This window comes from Hyaena hyaena, unplaced genomic scaffold (assembly GCF_003009895.1).
Source record: "Hyaena hyaena isolate Hyena2069 unplaced genomic scaffold, ASM300989v1 scaffold_605, whole genome shotgun sequence".
In the NCBI taxonomy this organism is placed as follows: Eukaryota; Metazoa; Chordata; class Mammalia; order Carnivora; family Hyaenidae; genus Hyaena; species Hyaena hyaena.
In genome coordinates, this window is record NW_024081237.1 from 536,020 (window position 1) to 555,817 (window position 19,798).

Here is a 19,798-nt window from a genome sequence, read left to right on the forward strand (position 1 = left end):
CCTTTTAACATTATCATTACTGGCAATTTTGTTGTTGCCAGTATAAGAATTAAGGGTGGAGGGTGGGGAATGAGGGAAAGGAAAGTGGAAAAGTAGCTATTACCTGGATAAGAGATCACATGAATCAACTGGTCAAAATGAGGAAATCGGGTCATAATAGGATGGGGGTTCAAGAACGCTGAAGGCGATGGATTTGTTTCTTTAACTTGGAAAAGGTCAAACTGCATTCCAAGTTGTACTCCAAAGGACTGAATGGCCTAACACAAAAGCACTTAAAATGGATTTTATTAATTAAGACACACCTCGCTTGTCTTGAGAGTTTCTTTGGAATCTTCTTCAGATTGCTGTTTCTTTTTAGAATTCTCCTCAACATTCCTAAGTGGGAAGAAAAAGTCATATATGAACTTTAGTTGAATCAAATATAAGAATTTCTCAGTAAGATTAATTACTGATTCAGCTATCTCAAAGCCTATGACAAACGTACATAATTCCATCTTTACTGTGGCCTATGGCTTGCAGGCCTTCAGGCCACTTTCTGAGTCTCTTCAGCTTTCTAATTCTTACAGAATTCACTACAATCATGCAATGACAGATAATCATTTAGTTTAGAACCTGGTTTATTAGGGAGAAACATGAGACACTGTTGAAGGGAATGCCTAGCAAGACTGGAAAATGGAAGCAGTCACTGTAAAAAAGTGGTAATTATTAAGTGGCTACAGTAGGGATACTTTCTGAGTATTCTCCAGGGTCCATAAACTCTATGAAACTCTAGAAACAACTGTGTGTTGATACACGTGCATCTTTCTGGGGAGATCAAAGACTGCAGTCAGATTATAAAAAAGTTCTGGGACCTCTTCCCCCCAAAATATTAAAACATGCTACTTTACAACCTAGATATGAACACAATGAACCAGGATATAAAAGGTTCTGAAACCCCACAATTTTCATAAATGAGAAACAATACCACACTTTCAAGGTGAGGTTCTTTCCTGTCACTGCCAATGCCTCTCTTCTGAAAGCATGCCAGGGGAGAGTTGTAATGAGAACGCTGCCAGACAAAACACGTACCTTGAATCTTTCTTTCTTTTTTTGCTTAAGGCTACTTTTTTCTCTAAAACTTTCCGTTCTTTAAGGACTTCTTTAATTCTGGGGGTTTTAGGCTCCAAACTCGTTCCTGATGATTCTTCTAAGTCCACACTATTTTTGCCTAGGAAAGAAGCAATACCAATAAGCTGTACTTTAGAACGGAATTTATAAACAGCGTAATATTTAATTTTCATGGAGATTTTTGGATCAGTGTAGAAGTGTTGAATGGCTTACTATCCTTAAGTTGTGCTAGAAGAAAGGAAATAATTTAGATGGACAAGTCTTAGCTTTTTTTTTAACTTTCAAATGCCTATATGTGTGTGTATGTTTTTGTATATTACACAGAATCAGTGACCAGAGAAAGTTCAATTTTGTTCAATGAAATATTCCAGATAAATGTTTGGCACTTCAGTTAACGTAAAGCACAGATTAATTCTACTAATGTCACCAGCAAGGCTTGATTACTCACATCTAACAATCCATTTTCCAGTGATAATTCATTACACAATTGCTGAAAATAAACTGCTAATGAAAGTTGTATAAGTTGGTACCTGACAGAATGTTTAACTTAGACACAGCAATATAATTTAAAAACTGATACATCAGATTAAAAAAAAAAACTTCCATACCTAAAAATAATTTTTTAATACAACAGCTTTATTGAGATGCAATTTAGATCATTTTATATCGTCTCATAAGTAATATGAATATCTAGAAAATAATGGAGGACACAAGAGAATTTAAAATATTAAAGTTGACACTTCTATACCTTGACTCTTAGCTTTTGAAGACTTTGTCTTTTCTGCTTTCTGCTTTCGTTTTTCTTCAAGTTTCTCTCTATTAATTTGCCTTCTTAAAAGCCTCTCTTCTTTTTCTTTAGCCTAAAACCACAAAATATTCCCAATTATCCTTACCAACTATTAGGCAAAAGCAAAAACAATGAAAACAAATATGTTTATCCTTCAAATATTCTTACAAAATAATGGGTTGCATATACATTACACAATTTGGAAGCTACCAGAAGAGACAGATATGAGAATTTTCCATTACTCTTTCAGATTGCCATTAGTTTAAAGAATGGGAAAGGCATCATTTTGGGAAATGGCGGTTTAAAAAACCAGTTACTTCAATTAAAAGGAACCTGTGAAAATAAATATGAACATCATTGTACATGATATACACACAGGCAAATCTCCATAATTTTTAAATTATTCCAAAAGGAGAAAGCTGAAGTACAGATTCAAGAGATAGGCTTGTCCTACAACAAATATGACTTCCTGGTTATGCTCTTGGGACCCAGGTTTTGGACAGGGGATTTTCTGCTGTCCTATTTTAAAAAAACAAGGGGCACCTGGGAAGCTCAGTCAGTTAAGTATCCGACTTTGGCTCGGGTCATGATCTCACAGCTTGTGAGTTTAAGCCCCGCGTTGGTCTCTGCCCTGATGGCTCAGAGCCTGAAGCCTGCTTCCGATTCTGTGTCCCTGTCTCGCTCTGCCCCTCCCTTGCTCATGCTCATGCTCTCTCTCTCTCTTAAGCATAAATTTAAATAATTAAAATTAAAAAAAAGTAAAATAAAAAAACAAGAATCCAGTCATTGTGGGTTATTCCCACCACCCTTTCCAGCAAGAACTCACAGTTTTGGCACTCAAAGTGCCAAAAACTCAAGGCATAGGCATAGCCTCCGATGAAGCAAACTTCTCAAGAGATAAGCCACTATCTATCAGCATTTCTACTTCCTTCAAATGGTTGTCCAAGTAACAGGACACTCTATTTCCTCAATCTAAGATGTACAACTCCTTATTTTAATGTTTCTAAAACTATAAGTCATCTTAAAACTGATGTACACATATGATGAGTATGATGAGACACCAAATTTTTTCTCTAAGAAGCTGTTAATAATCCAATGACACATCTTGTACCTGGGAAATTTGTAGACTGCACTTCTCTTTTTGAAGAAAAAAATTTTTAATGTTTATTTCTAAAAGAGAGAGACAGCAAGTATGAGCGAGGGAGGGGCAGAGATAGATGGAGACAGAATCTGAAGCAGGCTCCAGGCTCTACGCACAGAGCCCAACCTAGGGCTCGAGCCTACAAGCAGCGAGATCATGACCTGAGCTGAGGCCAGACCCTTAACTGACTGAGCCACCCACCTGCACTTCCCTCTTAATACTATGCCAATGGGTCCTATCTCTGTACAGCTCGATCCACACATGATTCAAACACTTCCATACTGTGAAACACTCGTTGCCTGTTTTTCACTATTAATTACAACGACACGAACACCTATGTCACGTGTTTATGTCTGTTCTGCCTAAGTGACAGGTTCCTGAAGGCAGAAGCTCCATGTCATGGTTCCGTCTGCTGCCCAGTACCTTGCACGCAGACCAGCCGGGTCTGTCAACCTGACATAACAGGTTAAAACAGTGACAGATCAAATGTGACTCACAATAGACTGGCGCCGTTGCTCTACGGTAAGCTCGTCATCGGAGTCACTGTAATACTTTGAGTAAAGATACGGTTTGTGAACGTAAGCATGCCGCACGCTTTTTGCTTTTCCTTCACTGGGCTCACTGGTTTGAGTTTTTGCTTTGTTCTGCTTGTTCTTTTCCTCATCTGGAAGAAAGCCAATAGAAAGAGGAGTACTTCTGTGAATTACCAATAAAATCAACAGCACGCTTGATCAACATCAAGCAGCAAAAGCAGTATGGATATAGTTCAAGTGCATTTGTCAGTCCAATGGGAAATATCAGGATGCAAAAAATCAGCAGTGAACAGTTTTAAAGGCTATAACCCATAACTAAATGTACTTCTTCCAATTAGCTTCTCACACATAAAGAAGACAAAAAAATTAGACCCTCTCACTACCATTCATGGTTTCTTGACAAATAGTTAATTCTCATTTGTATGTCAGGGCATTGGTATGGACTTGGCTTTACCACTGTAAAACTGAACAAGGTCACCTGAACCTACACTTTAAAATACGCTTGAGATTTTTTTTTTTTTTTTTTGAGATTTTAATGACCACCTGAGAGTCTCATTTATGCAAGTGGCAAGAGTCAATAACTGGCCCCCACCAAGTATATACTACAAGCCCTCTGCCGTAGGAAGGTGCGTATGTTTCCCCACGAAACAGCAAGTAAAGTAGAAAACTTGTGAACGAGGCCTTCACTTCTACCACGTAGTACCCTCAGAATAGTCACCTTCTTACTTTTTGGATCTCATACGTATAAAACCTAGTCCAGTCTAGGAAAAAACTTGAAAAGCCCCACAGAAGCACCTAGAAGACAAGCTGAGTTAGGCTTCAGAAAGTGCAGCGCTCACAGGAGTGGCAGCCATCCCACAGAGGGCCTGCGGAGCTGACCTCATGACGAGGTATGAAAAAGGAGTGAACGCTGACGCTGACTTCTGGGCTGCTCATTTTGTTTTCAGGGTACTAAGAATGCAAACTGGGATGGACTGAAACATACATGTGTGGAATTAAAAGCTTCTACTTTTTCTCTGCTAGGATTTTCTCTCTAGGTGTTCTACCCAAAAGCCAATGGCTAATTTATAAGATGCTACTTACAAGTAGTTGCAAATAATCTGATTTTTAAAAAAGGTCATAAGCAGAACTTAATCACGTCATACAGAGCAGCACAAAGTGCTGGTCAGAACACTAGATGAGGGCTGAAATTGGCACTGGCGCTCAATGGTTGCGTGACCCTGGACAGGACACCTTCTCTTGGTGACTCTGTTTCCTCACCTGGACCTACTTCCCAGGACTGCTGAGGATTCCAGGAGCTAGTACACAGAACAGTGTACAGTAAGTGCTTAGTAAGGGTTGGGTGAGATTAACAAACTCTACAGAGAAGTATGGTCTTGCCCGTACCTTCTGGGAGGTAATCTCTAAGTCTCTAGAATGTCGTGTCTGACAGGAGTGTTTGTTTGCCTGCGGGTCTTGGTTGAAGTTAAATCAACTCACAGCATGACCTGGGTCAGTAGCTTTGGGTCATGGCATGTCAGCCTAACCTCTGGAGGGGCTGGAGACTAAGAGCTGACACTACGTCTATATGATGGAGCCCAGGTAGAAATTCTGGACATCAAGGCTCATGCGAGCTTTCCTGTTTGGCAATTAGCCATATATATTGTCTGACATCAATGCCAGGAGGGGAGTACCCTCCGTGACCCCGCAGGGAAAGGGCGCCTAGAAGCTCCCTGGACACTGGCCAACGTGCCTCTTCCCTTGGCTGATCTGAATGTGCATCCCTTAGCTGTAATAAATGATAACCACGAAGCTTTCGGTGAGTTCTGGGAGTCCTCCTAGAGAATCGTCAGGCCTAAGGGTGGGCTTGGAGACCTCAAATTTGGAAATGGTGTCAGAAGTGAGAGCAGTCTTGTGGCCCATGCTCCCCCAACAACACCCATACAAACCCAGACATAGATCACCCCCCAGCACCGTTATACGCTGTCTCCTCTACATCTTCTAATAATCCTGAGGGATGGAGTTTAAGGATAGAGAACCAAGGCTGGGTGAGTAACTTACCAAGCTTGCTCAGACAGACAGCCTCGGAGCTGGGACTCAGAAACACTTCTTCCAACTACAAAGGCCCATGCTCTTGCTACTATACCAACCACACTGTCTTTCACGAGAGCCATCTGAATATACAAATATATACAAATAATGCTCTACGGGAGGCTTCACAGAGGCATTATTAAGTAAAATGCTTTACCATCTGACGTAATCTCTCCTTCTTCCATGCTATCAGACATTACAACTTCTTCCTCGGTGTCTTCTTCAAAGGATGAAAGGTCACTGGTATGGACAGAGCTAACGGTGATGTCTGTAAGTCCATCCACATCAGAATCTATCAAGGAGCAATCTTCGAGAAGGAAATAAAACATGAAGATAAATCATGTTATAAGCACAAATTCAGCATCCAATTCCCAAGTTACGTTTAAAATTTTCTGCATTAAGTACATGCCAAAGTTCAACTCTAGAAATACAAGTTTCTCTCTCTCTCTCTCAAAAAAAAAAAAAAAAGGCATTAAGTATTAAGGAAGAGCTATTTAAGAAAATACAAAGGCAAACTAGTATGCTGTAAAAGTAACTATTAGTTTATGATATAAATGACATACACAAAAGCAAATGTTAAGTAAATGAAATATTTACTAGTATTGTAAGGATCAGGATTTGCAAGTATGAATTAAGTTGCTTGGAATAATAAATGCACATAAATTACAAGAGGTAAATTCTAAGGTTGAGAGTTTCTCTGCTCATTGACTATGTGAACCAATACACTAGCATAGAAAAGAAATATACAAATGTTTATTCTTCATTTTTTAGTAAAGGGGATATGAGTTTTCAGGCTTTTGAAGCCCCCTTGGACCCCCGCAATTAACTCTTTGATCTGTAAACTGCTGTAGATTTTTGCAAGCTTTTATATACCTTCTTTTGTGCCTTCAATGGTTTTAGCTTTATTACTGTTCTTTTCTGAAGGGAGTTTTGAACACTCTACTTCTTTTTCCTTTGTTTGCTTTTCCTCTTTCACTTTTTGTAGGTCCTCACTCCTTTTTGAGTGATCAAACTTCTTTTCGGTCTTTTCCTTCTTTTCTTTTTTTCTTTCTCCTTTGTCATTGCTCTCTGGTTTCTTTTCACCTTTGTCAGCTGATTTATTTTTTTGGTCAATGCTTTCCTGTGGAACATCCTTATTTAGCAGAACTGAACTATTACTCTCTTTTGTGTGATTTTTAATTTCCTCAACTGGACAAGGGAGATCATTGAATTCTTCAGACTTAGGGGCTGTTTCCTGTCCCTCCCCTGTGGGGTCGGGTGTAGACTTCTCTCTGTCCGCCGTGTCCTCTGCAGTTCTCTCTTTCTCGGCACTAGCATCAGTGCTCGGCTGTGATGGGAGTTTTTTGGATACTCTCTCACCAGCCTTGGTGTTTGATGTTTCTGTCGAAGCTCTGGCTGCACTAGCTTCTTGGTTAAGAGAAGTTATGGTTTCCAAGATGGACATGGCATCGTTGGCTACATTAGCGCTCGGTCCAGGCACTGGGACACCTTCGAGGGAAAGACGAGTGTTAGAAAAACCTTATGCAGAAGGCAAGCCTCTCTGCTGAGTCAATGCTACAAGCCATTGGCATCTGTATAAGACACGTAAGCTGTGCAGACCATTCACATTCCTTTAGACTTTCAGACATCAGTGCCAACATGAGCACATTCTAAATCCTCTCCTGTTCTAATCCTGTATCACAGGAGAGGCACCATGCAAATCTGAGAACAGTCTAATTCTCTTTAGTCTTAAAAATTATTCCCTCTATTGAAATACACACTCACAGAGCCAACACATTAGAAAAATACTTACTATTTTGCATTAATCTAAAAAAGAAATGTTCTATCAGTTGAGGAATGTGATATTTAAAGTCACTATCATTTCATTAGTGTAGCCAAGGAACCAAATCTATAATTGTATCCTTAACTTGATACTCAGTTCAAGAAGCAAAGGGAAGGAACTGACCAAGAGGAAAAGGAAAGCACCTTGTGTAATGATGGAAGAGTCTGGTTTCTCCTCATCAGGGGCTGTGCTGCCACTTGCCTCCTCTTTGTGGTTTAGGGTAGCCAAAAACTCATGCACAGCTTTCTCCACCTGAGGTCTGAACGTGTGGTTGATCTTTGGATCCACAACCTGAGAAATAATTCGGTCAATCCCAGACTCCAACATTCCTGATCTGAAACACAAATAAGTTTTATAGAAAGGTAAAAAACAATTTCATATTACTTACATTAACTGCTTTTATGTAAAATTGTCCCCATCACATACATGTTCAATCTGAAATTGCCCAATCCACTCACCTCAATATACGGAAAGAGTAGGCAAAGGGAAAGAAGTTTCACACGAAGTGGCGTTTAGATATAATCACAGTGTCAGAAAGACTATACACTTTTTACTAGCATTGCTGCTAGTGGAAATACTAAAGCAGACAAAACAAAAAACCAAACACTCTTGAATCTAGACACAATACTCTAACTAGAGCCTACACTGACAGGTGATGCTTACCTTACCCCCACCCTGACCAGGGCATATAGGGATAAATGATCACTAAAACTGAGTTCTGGGTATAAAATAAATCTATGGACTCCACAAAATTTTTTTAACAGAAAAATGTATGCCTTTTAGAAGTATGAGAATATCCAGGAAAACTGAGGAACATATAAAGACTGTAATTTCATCAAACTTCTAAAACAAAACAAAGAAAGTAAACTCTAGAAAAATAAAGAAAAGAAACTTAAGACTTCTCGCTTTCTTTTTATTATCTTCCTGCTCTAAAAACTGATGATCTGTGCATTCGACAATTGTGTCACGAGTGTCTTCTCCATGACAGGCACCACTCTGGTTATTGGTCTGTTACAAATCAGACCTGGCTCCTGGTCTGCGGGGGAGACAGACATGATTGAAATACCTGATGGCACTACAACACGCCATCTATTCTTGGAAAGAGTGGAATAAAGAAGTATTAAATACGTTTAAGATAATTTGGGAATGCTTCACAAAGAGAAGACACTTGCACTGAGTCCTGATGTCCACAGAAGCAAAGAGGAAGCAAGAGCTTAGAAAAATACACACAAGAGAAAGAGGAGCACAGGGTGGTAACAGAGACTGAAATATGCAGAAAATCACAAAAGTAAAAGAAAAGTACATGGATTTATTTTACGAAACGCACTGCAACCTCGTTTCTTCCTAAAACAAAACAAAACCGACCACCTGAGGAGTCAATGTTTCTGGATAGAGTTGGAAGAGCCGGAGGCTGGTCTCTTCCAGCTTCTAGGCCTCAGCTCTCTCTGCAGAACTGGGGAGGCAACTGTCCTTACACTTGACAATGCTATTTGAGTGCAGCTCTTTTTGAGTAGAGGATGGATTTGATTTCCATTTTCTGAGGTGCCTTGCAGCCTTGTGATACTATAATTCTACTTATGTGGGCCATAGAGAAAAATGAGTCAACGCCGTACAAAGTAGGTAACCTGCTTTTTAAAGTTCTAAGATTATAAAAAAAAGAAAAAAAGCAAATCCTGCAAACACTGTTACATGTTAGAGGTGCCCTGAAAATGCAGCAGGTGTAAAAGAAACAAGGACGAACAACTTTAAAAATGTTTTCAGGCACAATAGAAAGGCGTAGCGTAAAAAATAAAACCCACCCACCCTAACATTACTGCTGCAGCCGCGTGCTCTGCCCTTATTCTGGGCCCTGGTCTATTTCAGTCTAGTCTCCCACTGAAGGCAGCTCTGATCTTAAATGCAAGTGCAGGCCAGTCCTAACGACTGACCACACTCTAGAACAGTGTGGTCCCAGTGTGGTCCCGGCAGCCTCCCCAGAGGGAGACGCTACAGCTCTGGACTCAAGGGCAAAGCCGAAATGCCAGCAGGTGGTATTTTCCTGATTAAAGCTACTACCTTATCCTTTTAAAGTCTGCCCAGTTAAGATCATTATTTAGAGCTATCTAGCATTTTAGATTCTGTTGTTCAAATGAATGCATAAAAAGAACATTACTGAGGGGAGTCTGGGTGGCTCAGTTGCCTAAGCATCTGACTCTTGATTTGGGCTCAGGTCATGACCTCACAGTCGTGAGATCGAGCCCCATGTCGGGCTCCGTATTGAGCATGAAGCCTGCTTGGGATTCTCTCTCTCTCTCAAAATAAGTACACATTAAAAAATAATACTATTGAGTCAGAAGATCAATTATTAAGTTGAACCATTCGAAAGTGAGGTATTTTTGTCTTACAAAAATGGGCATTGTAGATGGTTCAGGCTAATGGTCAACTGAATATTTCTCAGTCTTGTACGAAAAACTGAATTGCATGCAGAGGGGTTAGTAGTCCCTCTACACCAACAGGTGGACAACTAATTCCTGTAGTCTTTCTTTAAGGAAGCTTGAAAATGTTATACTTGGTGACATATAACTTTATTAATGGACTTTACATAAGAGAACATTTAGTTTAATGAGGTGCCTGGGTGGTTCAGTTGGTTGAGCGTCTGACTCTTGATTTTGGCTCAGGTCATGATCACACAGTTTGTGGCATCGAGCCCCAGTGCGGGGCTCTGTGCTGACAGCGTGGAGCCTGCTTGGGATTCTTTCTCTCCCTCTCTCTGGCCCTCCCCAGTTCATGCTCTGTCTCAAAATAAACATATAAAAAAATAATAAATAACATAGCTGGCAGCAAATTTACAGATGTCCTCAGAAGAGCAACGCCTAAAGTACCCAAGGGACAGCTGTCTCCCCTGTTCTAGAAGACAGGTCCCCTGACCCAGGCTGGCGGTCACAAGAACCCCCTGCTGACATGTCCAGCAACCCCTCACCACCTGCGATTCTGTGAAAACGTGTTCCCCGGGTGCTATAAGCATTGTTAAGTGCCTGACTGAAGAGGGGTGGGAAAAGAATAAAGGACTGCTTCCCTCCTTTACAGGTTTTGTTTGCTGAGGAGGAAATGCAATGCCAGGAAATCTGCCTTTGACTTTAGTCATTCAACATATGAAATAAAGAACCCACCTCCCGGCCCCCCTAGAAAAAACTATGCTTTTAAAGCCATGTAATCCCTAGTGAAAAGGGGGGGCAGCTTCCCCCTCTGTAATCAGGATGCTCTGTAAAGTGAGCGGCAGGCCCCTGACACTGTCACCTCCTGCTACGTTCTCCTGAAAAGCCTGGAAATGTCGGCACCCACAGACCTCAGCTGCCTCAGGTTTTCCCATCAGGTATTCCTATGCAGCCGTCTGGGGACTCTTCCACAGGTTTTTCAAACACACTTTACAATGCAGACAACAAAGCTATTGTTAAATTTCCCTCCTCTCTTACTCAGCAGGAACCAGTCTGAGCCCCCAGGCTCCTGGTTTCTAGGGTTAGCGGTGGCTACACAGGTCTCTGAGTCAGGGTAAGTGTGTCCATAGAGCACACCCCCCACACAGGCTCGCAGAGTCCTACAGGATGGGGGCGTTTGAAGAGCTGGTGGGAAGGTGGATTTGTTTCACTGTTAAAAGTCACATTTCATTCTAAAAGATGAGCTTGAGCGTAAATATTTGTCACAAAAGGAAGACTGGGCACTCTTTAAAGAACTCAGTCACCCTTTTGGAGGGGAGGGTGAAGCAGGGATACAGGTCCGGGTCTTCCTGCCTTGGCAAATATTTATATTCAAGAACAAGACAGCGTTATAAATCTGCTTTTTGGGGAACAAACATGATTTTTTTAAAGGTCCTTTTAAATATTCCAGCTCTTCTCATTCTCTTTATTTTATCCCAAAATGGCTCTGACAGATCCAAACATACTTTCCTTCTTTTTTTGGCTATATCATCACTAAAAAGCAGACTTAAGTCACAGTAAAGTGCAAAAGAAAAAACGGTGGGGGCGGGGGGTAGAGCTGTATTAGAAGATAGAAGACATGGCCTCAGACCAGAGAAAATTATGTTAATTGCAGTGATCTAGAATGTCTTTTTATTTGTCAAAGTGGAATAATAAAGCCTGATCTTCATGGCATATTCTGGCACTTACCACCCATTACACCCTCGGGTTTTGTTTTGTTTTTTAAGTCACATCGCTACCCTGTTCCTTCAGGTATTTAAAGGTGTGCAGGAGAAGCCAGACTGCTGCTAAAATTCACGGGGAAATGTGAAGCAACTGGAGCCCCCCACCCCCAATTACACGGCGTCACATACGAAACAGCCAAGCAGAGGAGATTAAAAAAACTTCCGGCTTCCACGAACCAGCCTCTGCCTTCCACAGAACAGACTGATGCCCTCAAGCCCGCCTGGCACCCTGAGCCTGGGACACTTACTTAAGCACCTGCTGCCTGATGTTGTTTCTCAGTTGGTTCTTGTTGAGGTGGGGACTCCACGTATGAGTTGCCAAGTGGTTCGCAACAAAGCTGTCAACCCTTTGTCTCAGGTTCTGATAGGCAGGCTGGAGAGGGGAGAAAAAAAGGACAAATGTTAAAAATCGTAAGTGTTACATAATATCACTATTTAGAAGTCCCTGGAATTTGAGTATCTTTAACAGAGTTAACTTTTTTTTTTTTTTTTTTTTAAGATTACAGTATAGATGTGGCCACGGAAGTTTCTCAGCTTAGGACTGGTCAGCTGCAGGATACCTGAGACATGCAAATACTGCTTGTTTTGTCTAAGACAAGATGCTTGGAGATATGAGGAACCCAGAGAAGAAAGACATACCTCTTATTTGTAGACAAAGGACTCGAAAATCAGACCCAATTTAAATATTTGGGTTAGATTCGTGTTAGATGATCTGGAGCAAAGAAAGGGAGGGGAGCAGAAGAAGTCTTTGTCGAGGATGTGGCATTTGAGTTGGACCTTCTGGGTTTCGCAAAGCGGCTGGTCGTCGGAAAGGCAGGCCCTGCACGCACAGCCAACAACAGAAGCAGAGCGAGAGGATGAGAAAGCGCGGGGTCAGGAGCATCTAGGGGCCTCCAAGTTGGTTGGAGAAGAGAATATAAAAAAGTAAAGATAGGAGGTTGCGAACAGCCTGCGGCCTGGGGCTGGAGGGCTTTGGGGACCTGGGAGTTTGGGGTGGAGGACAGGGAGCCACTGCACGTGAGCAGAGGGATACACTACAGCTGAGCTTTCTGACAGTAAGAGAGTAAAGAGACACAAAATATACTTCGGAAAGGACGCAGCAACTACATTGTGAAGGCGTGTACTGGGGTAGTAGAGACGTGCTCAACCAACCCTGGAACTAGGCATTCGGGGTAGCGTCAGGTAGTGGTTCTGAACCAGGACAGAGTCTGCCTCCACCAACCCTCTGCGGGGGCTTTAGACAATGTCTGGAGACAATTTTGGTGGTTACAACTCAGGGAGCTGCCACTGGCATCTTGTGGGTAGAGGGCAGGGAGGCTGCTGAGTATCCTAGCGTGCACAGGGGAGCCCTGAACAGCAAAGAACTTTCTGGCCCAGAATGTCTGGTGCCGGGCTGAGAACCCCTAAATTAAGGGAAGCAGGAGAGACGACACATAGTATGTCACTTTTTTAAAAAGTTTTTTTTTGAGAGACAGAGAGAGAAGGAGGGAGGGAAGGAGGATGCGGGAGGGGCAGAGAAAGGAAGACAGAGGATCCCCTAGCAGGCTCAGCGCTGTCAGCACAAAGCCCGAGGCTGGGCTAGAATCAAGTGAGAGAACAGCGAGATCTCGAGACCTGAGCCGAAATCAAGAGTCAGACGCTTAACTGACTGTGCCACCCAGGGGCCCCCTATGCCACTTCTTAAAAGGACATGCCTAGGAGCGTTTGGCCACTCAATCAGGACTGCACGCTTCATTCCTAGAGACTGCGCCCCCCTCCACGATCCATCTGTCACGTGGCTTCTCATGTAAAGGAGTGAGAGTCCCTGAATGACTTTCAGCAAAACCGTACAGCTTCACCTGCTGCCGTTTGCTGCTCCCCTTACCCTTCAAAGCTCATACTCCAGCGAAACATTCTCACGCCTTCAATCTTCTGTACTCACCATTCCCTCTACTTTCCTCCCCCCCATCCCATGTTCCTCCCGTCTTGTATACATACCCATATCCCCTTCCCAACAATTCTTGCACTGTACTGTATTGGGGGGTATTTACCTCTCCACTGGAGTGGAAGGCTTAATCTTTGTTTTCACATAGCTTATCACACTGCTCAGTGGATAAGCAATGAAAAAGTAGCTGTAGGCTGAGATGGCCAGATAACTGTCTCCAGCACAGATGATAAGGCTTTGTCCCGTTGTGAAGCCCCCTCATCCCTTCCAATTTCCAGACTTTTGCTGATATCTATTTTCTATCCTACAAGAAACACTCAAGATCCCGTCTCACAACCATTTATCCAAAATCAACGTGAACTAAAATGGATTCTTCTTTCCAATGACTCTAAAACTTCGTTCTTCTCTCCAGTATCCCCAAGTCCCAGAACCACTGGCCTCAAACATCACAGAGCACCTAGCACTCCAGGTGCCCCAAACAAGCTCCAATTGGATCTAGAACTGGTAATTCTCCTTGTTGCCACATTCTCCTGTCAGTAAAAGGCCTGGTGACCCCAGGGATACTTTGGATTCCATTATTCCTCTGAGAAGCTTTCTCTTTCTCTTATTTTCCTTTTCCAGGCTCTGCTCAAAAACCCAGGAGTCATCCTTGACCCCTCCCTTTCTCCTCCACCCCAACTCCAAACCATTGGCAAATTCTGTCCGCATTAGCATCAAAATACACTTGGAATCTGACACTTTTCACCCTCTTTCCCACCACCACTCTGGTCCAAGGTGCTCTCATCTCCTGCCTCATCTCTTTGCTTCTACTCCTATTCACCTTAAGTCTATTTTTCATAGAGCCGCTCAGGTTAATCTTCCAGAATTAGGATAATCACATATTTATTGTCCAGACCACATCGTGACTGGGTGTGAAGGGGACACTCTTTAATAATTACACACCTAAACCCAACCCATCTCAAAGGGAAGTCGGATCATGTCCTTAGTACATGTGCTGCCGAAGCGAGCACCAGATCATGTCCTCAGGCTCGGTGCCTGCCAATGGCTTCTTAGCTCCAGTAAAAGCCCAAATCTTACAATGGCGGCCAAGGCCTGCTAGACCTGTGAAGGGAGGGCCACTCCCAGCTCACCTTCAGTCGTTTTCTCCCCCAAACCTTCCACACTGGCGGTGCCCTTACTTAGGACACGGAGCCCCCCCAGCTGGTATGGCTTCTTCAGCTCCTTCAGCACCAGCTCATGTAGCACCTCACTGAAATCTTCAGGACAACTTACTGAAAACAAATCAGTAACCCTTTCCACCCGCTCCCTGCTTTACTTCTTCCACAGAACCTACTACACGCTATTTCATGTCTGCTTTTCTCTGCTGGGATGTGCGCTTCACAAAAGCAGGGAGGTTTTGCTCACTGCTGAATCCTGGCACCAAAAGAGTGCTTTGTACATAATAAACATTTGTTGGTTGAATAAACTTATATACGGTCTTCAATATTCCTTCCAAATTAAAAAAAAGAGGCAATAATCACAGTGACCAGGAGCCATTCGTAACTGAGAAAGTTTACAAAACTTGACCTTTATTACCTGCGGAGAAAGGTGCAGTATTTATTTGGTTGGTGAGCTCCCTGCCTCGGATACAATGACAGGCCTCTCTTGATCGTCCCTCTTCACACTCTCCAGGGTGACCTCAGAGCAAAGGGGTCAGAATGGCGGGGATCTGAAAACTAGTCATCTATAGCAGAGAAGCCGCAGTGCTGTATGGGACGACCAAGGTTCTAATTCTTTGGGTAGGAGGGCCCATTGGTTTACTACGGTCAGATCCCTCTCTTGGTTGGTTAAGGGCCATTGACGACCCTGGGGCAGTTTAGAGGGTTTTACGGCCTTCTGGAAGGGCAGCCGGCTTTGGTGCTTCTCATCTTGCTTCAACCACACTGCGCAGGACGATGGTTCTGCTCTTACAGAGCTCCTGATCCGTATCTTGATTCTTAACTATGCATGTGACTGGCAATCCAGTTACTGCTACGACCCTATAGATTCTGTACTGCAGATCAGAGTTTGACATAAAGCAGTCCAGTCTTCAAGGTTCAATTCACAAAAGCACCACGCCACAAGTGGTCCCAATTATAAGTTGTTCTTACAGCGGAGATTCAACGGTTCCATAAACGTGATGCTCCTTCTCATGAACGGGGGATCTTACACCTACTCTGACCCGCTCATCACAGAGGAATGTCATGCTCAAAAGAAAACCTTGGCTTCTGCAGGAATTTTGAGACTTTCAAACTTAAGTCTTTTTTTTTTTTTAATAAGAAAAAGGATAGAAGATGCTACAAAACCCGAAGAAACACTTTAAATCAGATTAAAATCTGCAGAGTCGTTAGTAAAACTAAGGAACAGGAAGAGGGAGACAGTCATGGGGGAAAGAGGAAAGAGCCAGAACCAGGAGGCATAGAGGGAGAAGACAAGGAGGAAAAAGAGAGGCGGGCAGGCATCAGGAGCGAAGACAGAGCGAGACAGGACAGGAGGGGTGAGGAGAGAATTTCCGCCACACACAGGCATCCTTTTCTGTCAGGGAAGGGGTCCCATTTCAGCCCTCCTCTTCTCTGGTTTCACACATTAAAACAAGGGACCTTGTTCTGCAGCCACTGTAACTCCCTGAAACTATACAGAAGGCTGAGCCACGTGTAACTGCCTAGAGCCGACGATTTCTGAATCATAAAAGATGCACTTGAATATGCATATGTGCATTTTTTCTTGGGAGAAGGTTCCGGCTTCATTAGATAGTCCAAGCAAGTGTGCTTCCTTCCTTCCCACCAAGAAGGGTTTCGGGGCTGCACTTTGAAAGGATCTGGAATGGGCTTTACAGACTCGTGACAATAAACTTTAGTGGGGATGGGGGTGAAGAAGAAGTAGATGTTGCAGCGCCCCCTTCAGCATATCTTAAGTTTCCAATGTGCGTGCACAAGGGTAACAGAGGTGTAGGTTTCTGAGAAGAGTAGAGTGAAATCTCTACTCGCCTGACACAAATAACCAGTTTTATCTAGATAACATTTACCTGGACTTGTCTAACCTCCCATTTAAAAAAAAAAAAAAGGGCCATAGTCATTATTTACAAAAAGATCGATGTGCATATTCCCTAAAACGAAGTGAGAAAACTATATACTTCCTACACAGATAAACATCTCCAAGTACATCGAATTCTCTGTGGTGTAAAAACCCCAACACCCTGAAAAGGCACATTCTACCTATGGTCTACTTGGTGGATCAGAGTCCTTGTAAGATATCCCCAGACTGTCCAGAGAAGCCAGCAGAATCGTGTGCAGTTTTCATCAAATCCCAGTGAACACTGAGTCACAAGCAAATTCCATGTAAGACGCAAACACCCTTTGTCTCAAAGAAATCAGGTTCCGCAGAAAAGCTGAATGTGCGGAGAACACCCTCACCCCATCCAAACTCCAATCCGAGGGACCCAGCCAGATACCCTGATTTTCTAATTTCTAACTTCAGTTTCCAAATGAACCTTCCTGTTTCAAACATTTCCAGAATTCCAGACTCCGTTGTCCATGCACTTCACTGATGCTCCTTGCTGGTGCCCACAGCTCATTCTTTGCAGAATCAGCAAAGTGTACTCATTCCTGCTACCACCCCCTTTCCCTCTGACATTTGGTACAAAATCCTTCCCCTTCCCAGCTCCTAACTCTTTCCATACAAGGAAGCACTTTGCAGGCCTTCCCTTCCCATTCCTCTCCGAACTCACTCTTCTTTCCTGTCCACCTTCCACTTCAATACCTGCTGTCACCCCTCCTCAGACCTTTCCCCCACACTGAACGGCTTCTCCCTATCCCTTGGCCCCTTGCCACTTCAGAAAGGTGACTCGGCCTCAGCTACCTTAATTAGAGAGTGCTGGAAGCAAGAGTTCCATTCTCCCTAGCCCACCTTTCCACCGTCCGGCGCTGCCTCCTTACCTCTGCACCCCCACAGTGCCCAGCAATGCACAATGCAAATAATTTGATTCACTATCACTTAATGCCTCCAAAGGCCAGAGACGTGACCCTTACCGCCCAGAAACTTCAAGAGAGCACGCAAAAATAACTTCCATAAAAGTAAACCGCGGGGGGGAAAAGATCAGAGATGAAAGTCCTCTTAGCATCAGTGTTTCCAGACGAGTCTCCCTAAGAACAATGACTTAGTCTTGCTAACCACCACATACTCCGCGTCCACGCAATGCCTGCACGTAGTAGGTGATCAACACTAGCCGGTTAAACGAACGAAAGGATCGGCGAATGAATGAACGCACCGAGCCTCGCACAGTGCCTGGCTCCTAGCAGCCGCTCAAAGAGGAAGCGGCTGCACAGGGAACCCGGGGAGAGGCACGCTCAGCGGGGGTCCCACCTGGGGAAGTCGAGGCACAGCAGGCAGACGGACGAGTGCGGGAGACTGCCCGACCCGGCGCCCCTCGGGGTCCTCCCCTTCCCCCTTCCCTCGCAGCCCCCGCGCGCCCCGCACCTTGGTGTCCACGTCGGCCAGGCAGTCCCTGCGGAACTGGTCGAAGAGCCCCTGGCTCTTGAGGTGGTTCACGATCATGGCCACGAGCTGCGGGTCCCCGGCGCCGGTCCCCGCGCCGCCCGCCGCACCCGCGCCAGGGCCAGCCCCGGGGCCCGGCGGCGGCGGTGGCGGCTGCGGCTGCGGCGGGGGAGGCGGCGGCGCCGGAGGAGGCGGCTGCGGCTGCGGGTTGGTGGCCATGGAGGCCTGGGCCGGGGAAGGCGCGGGCCCGGGCGGGCGGGCGCTCCTGGGAGGCGGCGGCTGCACCGGTCCCGCCGCCTGAAGGAAGCCAACGGGATGTTGTTACGGAACCAGCGGATCCAGAGCAACCCCGGAAGTGAAAAGGAACCAGGGGAAGAGAGGAACAGGAGGTGACAATAGCAACGAAGGCTTGGCGACGGGAGCCGCGAGGGGCCAGTTCCGGCCGCCAACGGGCGCCCTCGCGAGGCGCGGTTGCGGCGGAAGCGGCGGCGACCGGGCGCTGTGAGCCGCCGTGGGGTCTGGGCCGAAGACCAAGGTCAGCAGTCCGGGGTGCTCGGGCGTACGAGCCACGCGACTCCCCAGGCCGGGGGCCGGCTGGGCGCCCGCGCGGGGCTGGCCGGCTTCCATCCACGGTGGCATTTAGGCCGGACGCTCTTGCTCCTTCCTCTTGAACCGAGCAGTCGAGATCCATAGGTGTTTATAATGCGAACCGTAGGTGGAAGTGCTTCTCTACCCCCCCACCCCCCCACCCCCAACCGCCTTCGCTCGGCCTACGATCCGGCCCAGTTTTCTTGCAAGCAGGTAGCTCCAGCGGCCCCCTGGCTTCCCCCCTCTCCATCCTGCTTTTCCACGGGCGTCCCCTTTCTCCGAGTGTGCCTGTGGTCTGGACCTCCCTCCATCCCACAGCGCCTTCCTGCCCGTGGCTTTTAGTTTTAACAGTTTGTTATTGATTACTTTGATAGGAACAGGTAACGCTCCTATAGCTCGCACTGTGTGCCAGGCGTGGCGCTAGAAGCTTCTTATATGCGTTAAAGAGTTCAATCTTTGGAATAACCCTAAGCTAGGTCTTACCTAGGTCATCTGTTCGCCAGTCAGGAAACGGAGGCCCTTGAGACCTTAAGTAAATTGCCGAAGGATACGAAGACGGAAAGCAAATTGCCTGATTCTAGACCGAGCTCTTTTAAAAATTATTGGGGCACCTGGGTGGCTCAGTCGGTTGGGTGTCTGACTTCGGCGCAGGTCATGATCTCGCGGTTCGTGGGTTCGAGCCCCGCGTCGGGCTCTGTGCTGACTGCCAGCTCAGAGCCTGGAGCCTGTCTCAGAGTCTGTGTCTCCCTCTCTCTCTGACCCTCCCCTGCTCACGCTGTCTCTCTCTCTCTCTCTCCTAGAAATAAATAAAACATTAAAAATTAAAAAAAAATAAAAATAAAAATTATTATTAGCACATGGTCAAAGTGAAATAGGTATTAACACATTTTCGTTGTTTAGTAGAATGTAAACTTTTTTTTTTAATGTTTTATTTATTTCTAGGAGAGAGAGAGAGAGACAGCGTGAGCAGGGGAGGGTCAGAGAGAGAGAGGGAGTCACAGACTGAAACAGGCTCCAGGCTCTGAGCTGGCAGTCAGCACAGAGCCCGACGCGGGGCTCGAACCCACGAACCACGAGATCATGACCTGAGCGAAAGTCGGACACTTAACCGACTAAGCCACCCAGGCGCCCCTAGTA

General features: G+C 44.9%; 1 protein-coding gene across 4 annotated transcripts in view; it reads right to left on the reverse strand.

Annotated features, from left to right (window-relative positions):
* Window positions 1-18,314, reverse strand: part of BOD1L1 (biorientation of chromosomes in cell division 1 like 1) — a 53,139-nt gene extending 34,825 nt beyond the window's left edge. For all 4 annotated transcript variants that reach the window (XM_039257178.1, XM_039257175.1, XM_039257177.1 and 1 more), the window contains exons 1-9: window positions 18,056-18,314; window positions 11,886-12,010; window positions 7,604-7,794; window positions 6,512-7,126; window positions 5,796-5,945; window positions 3,533-3,699; window positions 1,856-1,967; window positions 1,069-1,207; window positions 303-375 (exon numbers count right to left, since the gene is read on the reverse strand). In XM_039257178.1, coding sequence (XP_039113109.1) covers window positions 303-375; window positions 1,069-1,207; window positions 1,856-1,967; window positions 3,533-3,699; window positions 5,796-5,945; window positions 6,512-7,126; window positions 7,604-7,794; window positions 11,886-12,010; window positions 18,056-18,292 — 1,809 coding nt within the window. In that variant the 5' untranslated portion in view covers window positions 18,293-18,314. The remainder of the gene's footprint in view (window positions 1-302; window positions 376-1,068; window positions 1,208-1,855; window positions 1,968-3,532; window positions 3,700-5,795; window positions 5,946-6,511; window positions 7,127-7,603; window positions 7,795-11,885; window positions 12,011-18,055) is intronic.
* Window positions 18,315-19,798: the final 1,484 nt, after the last annotated feature.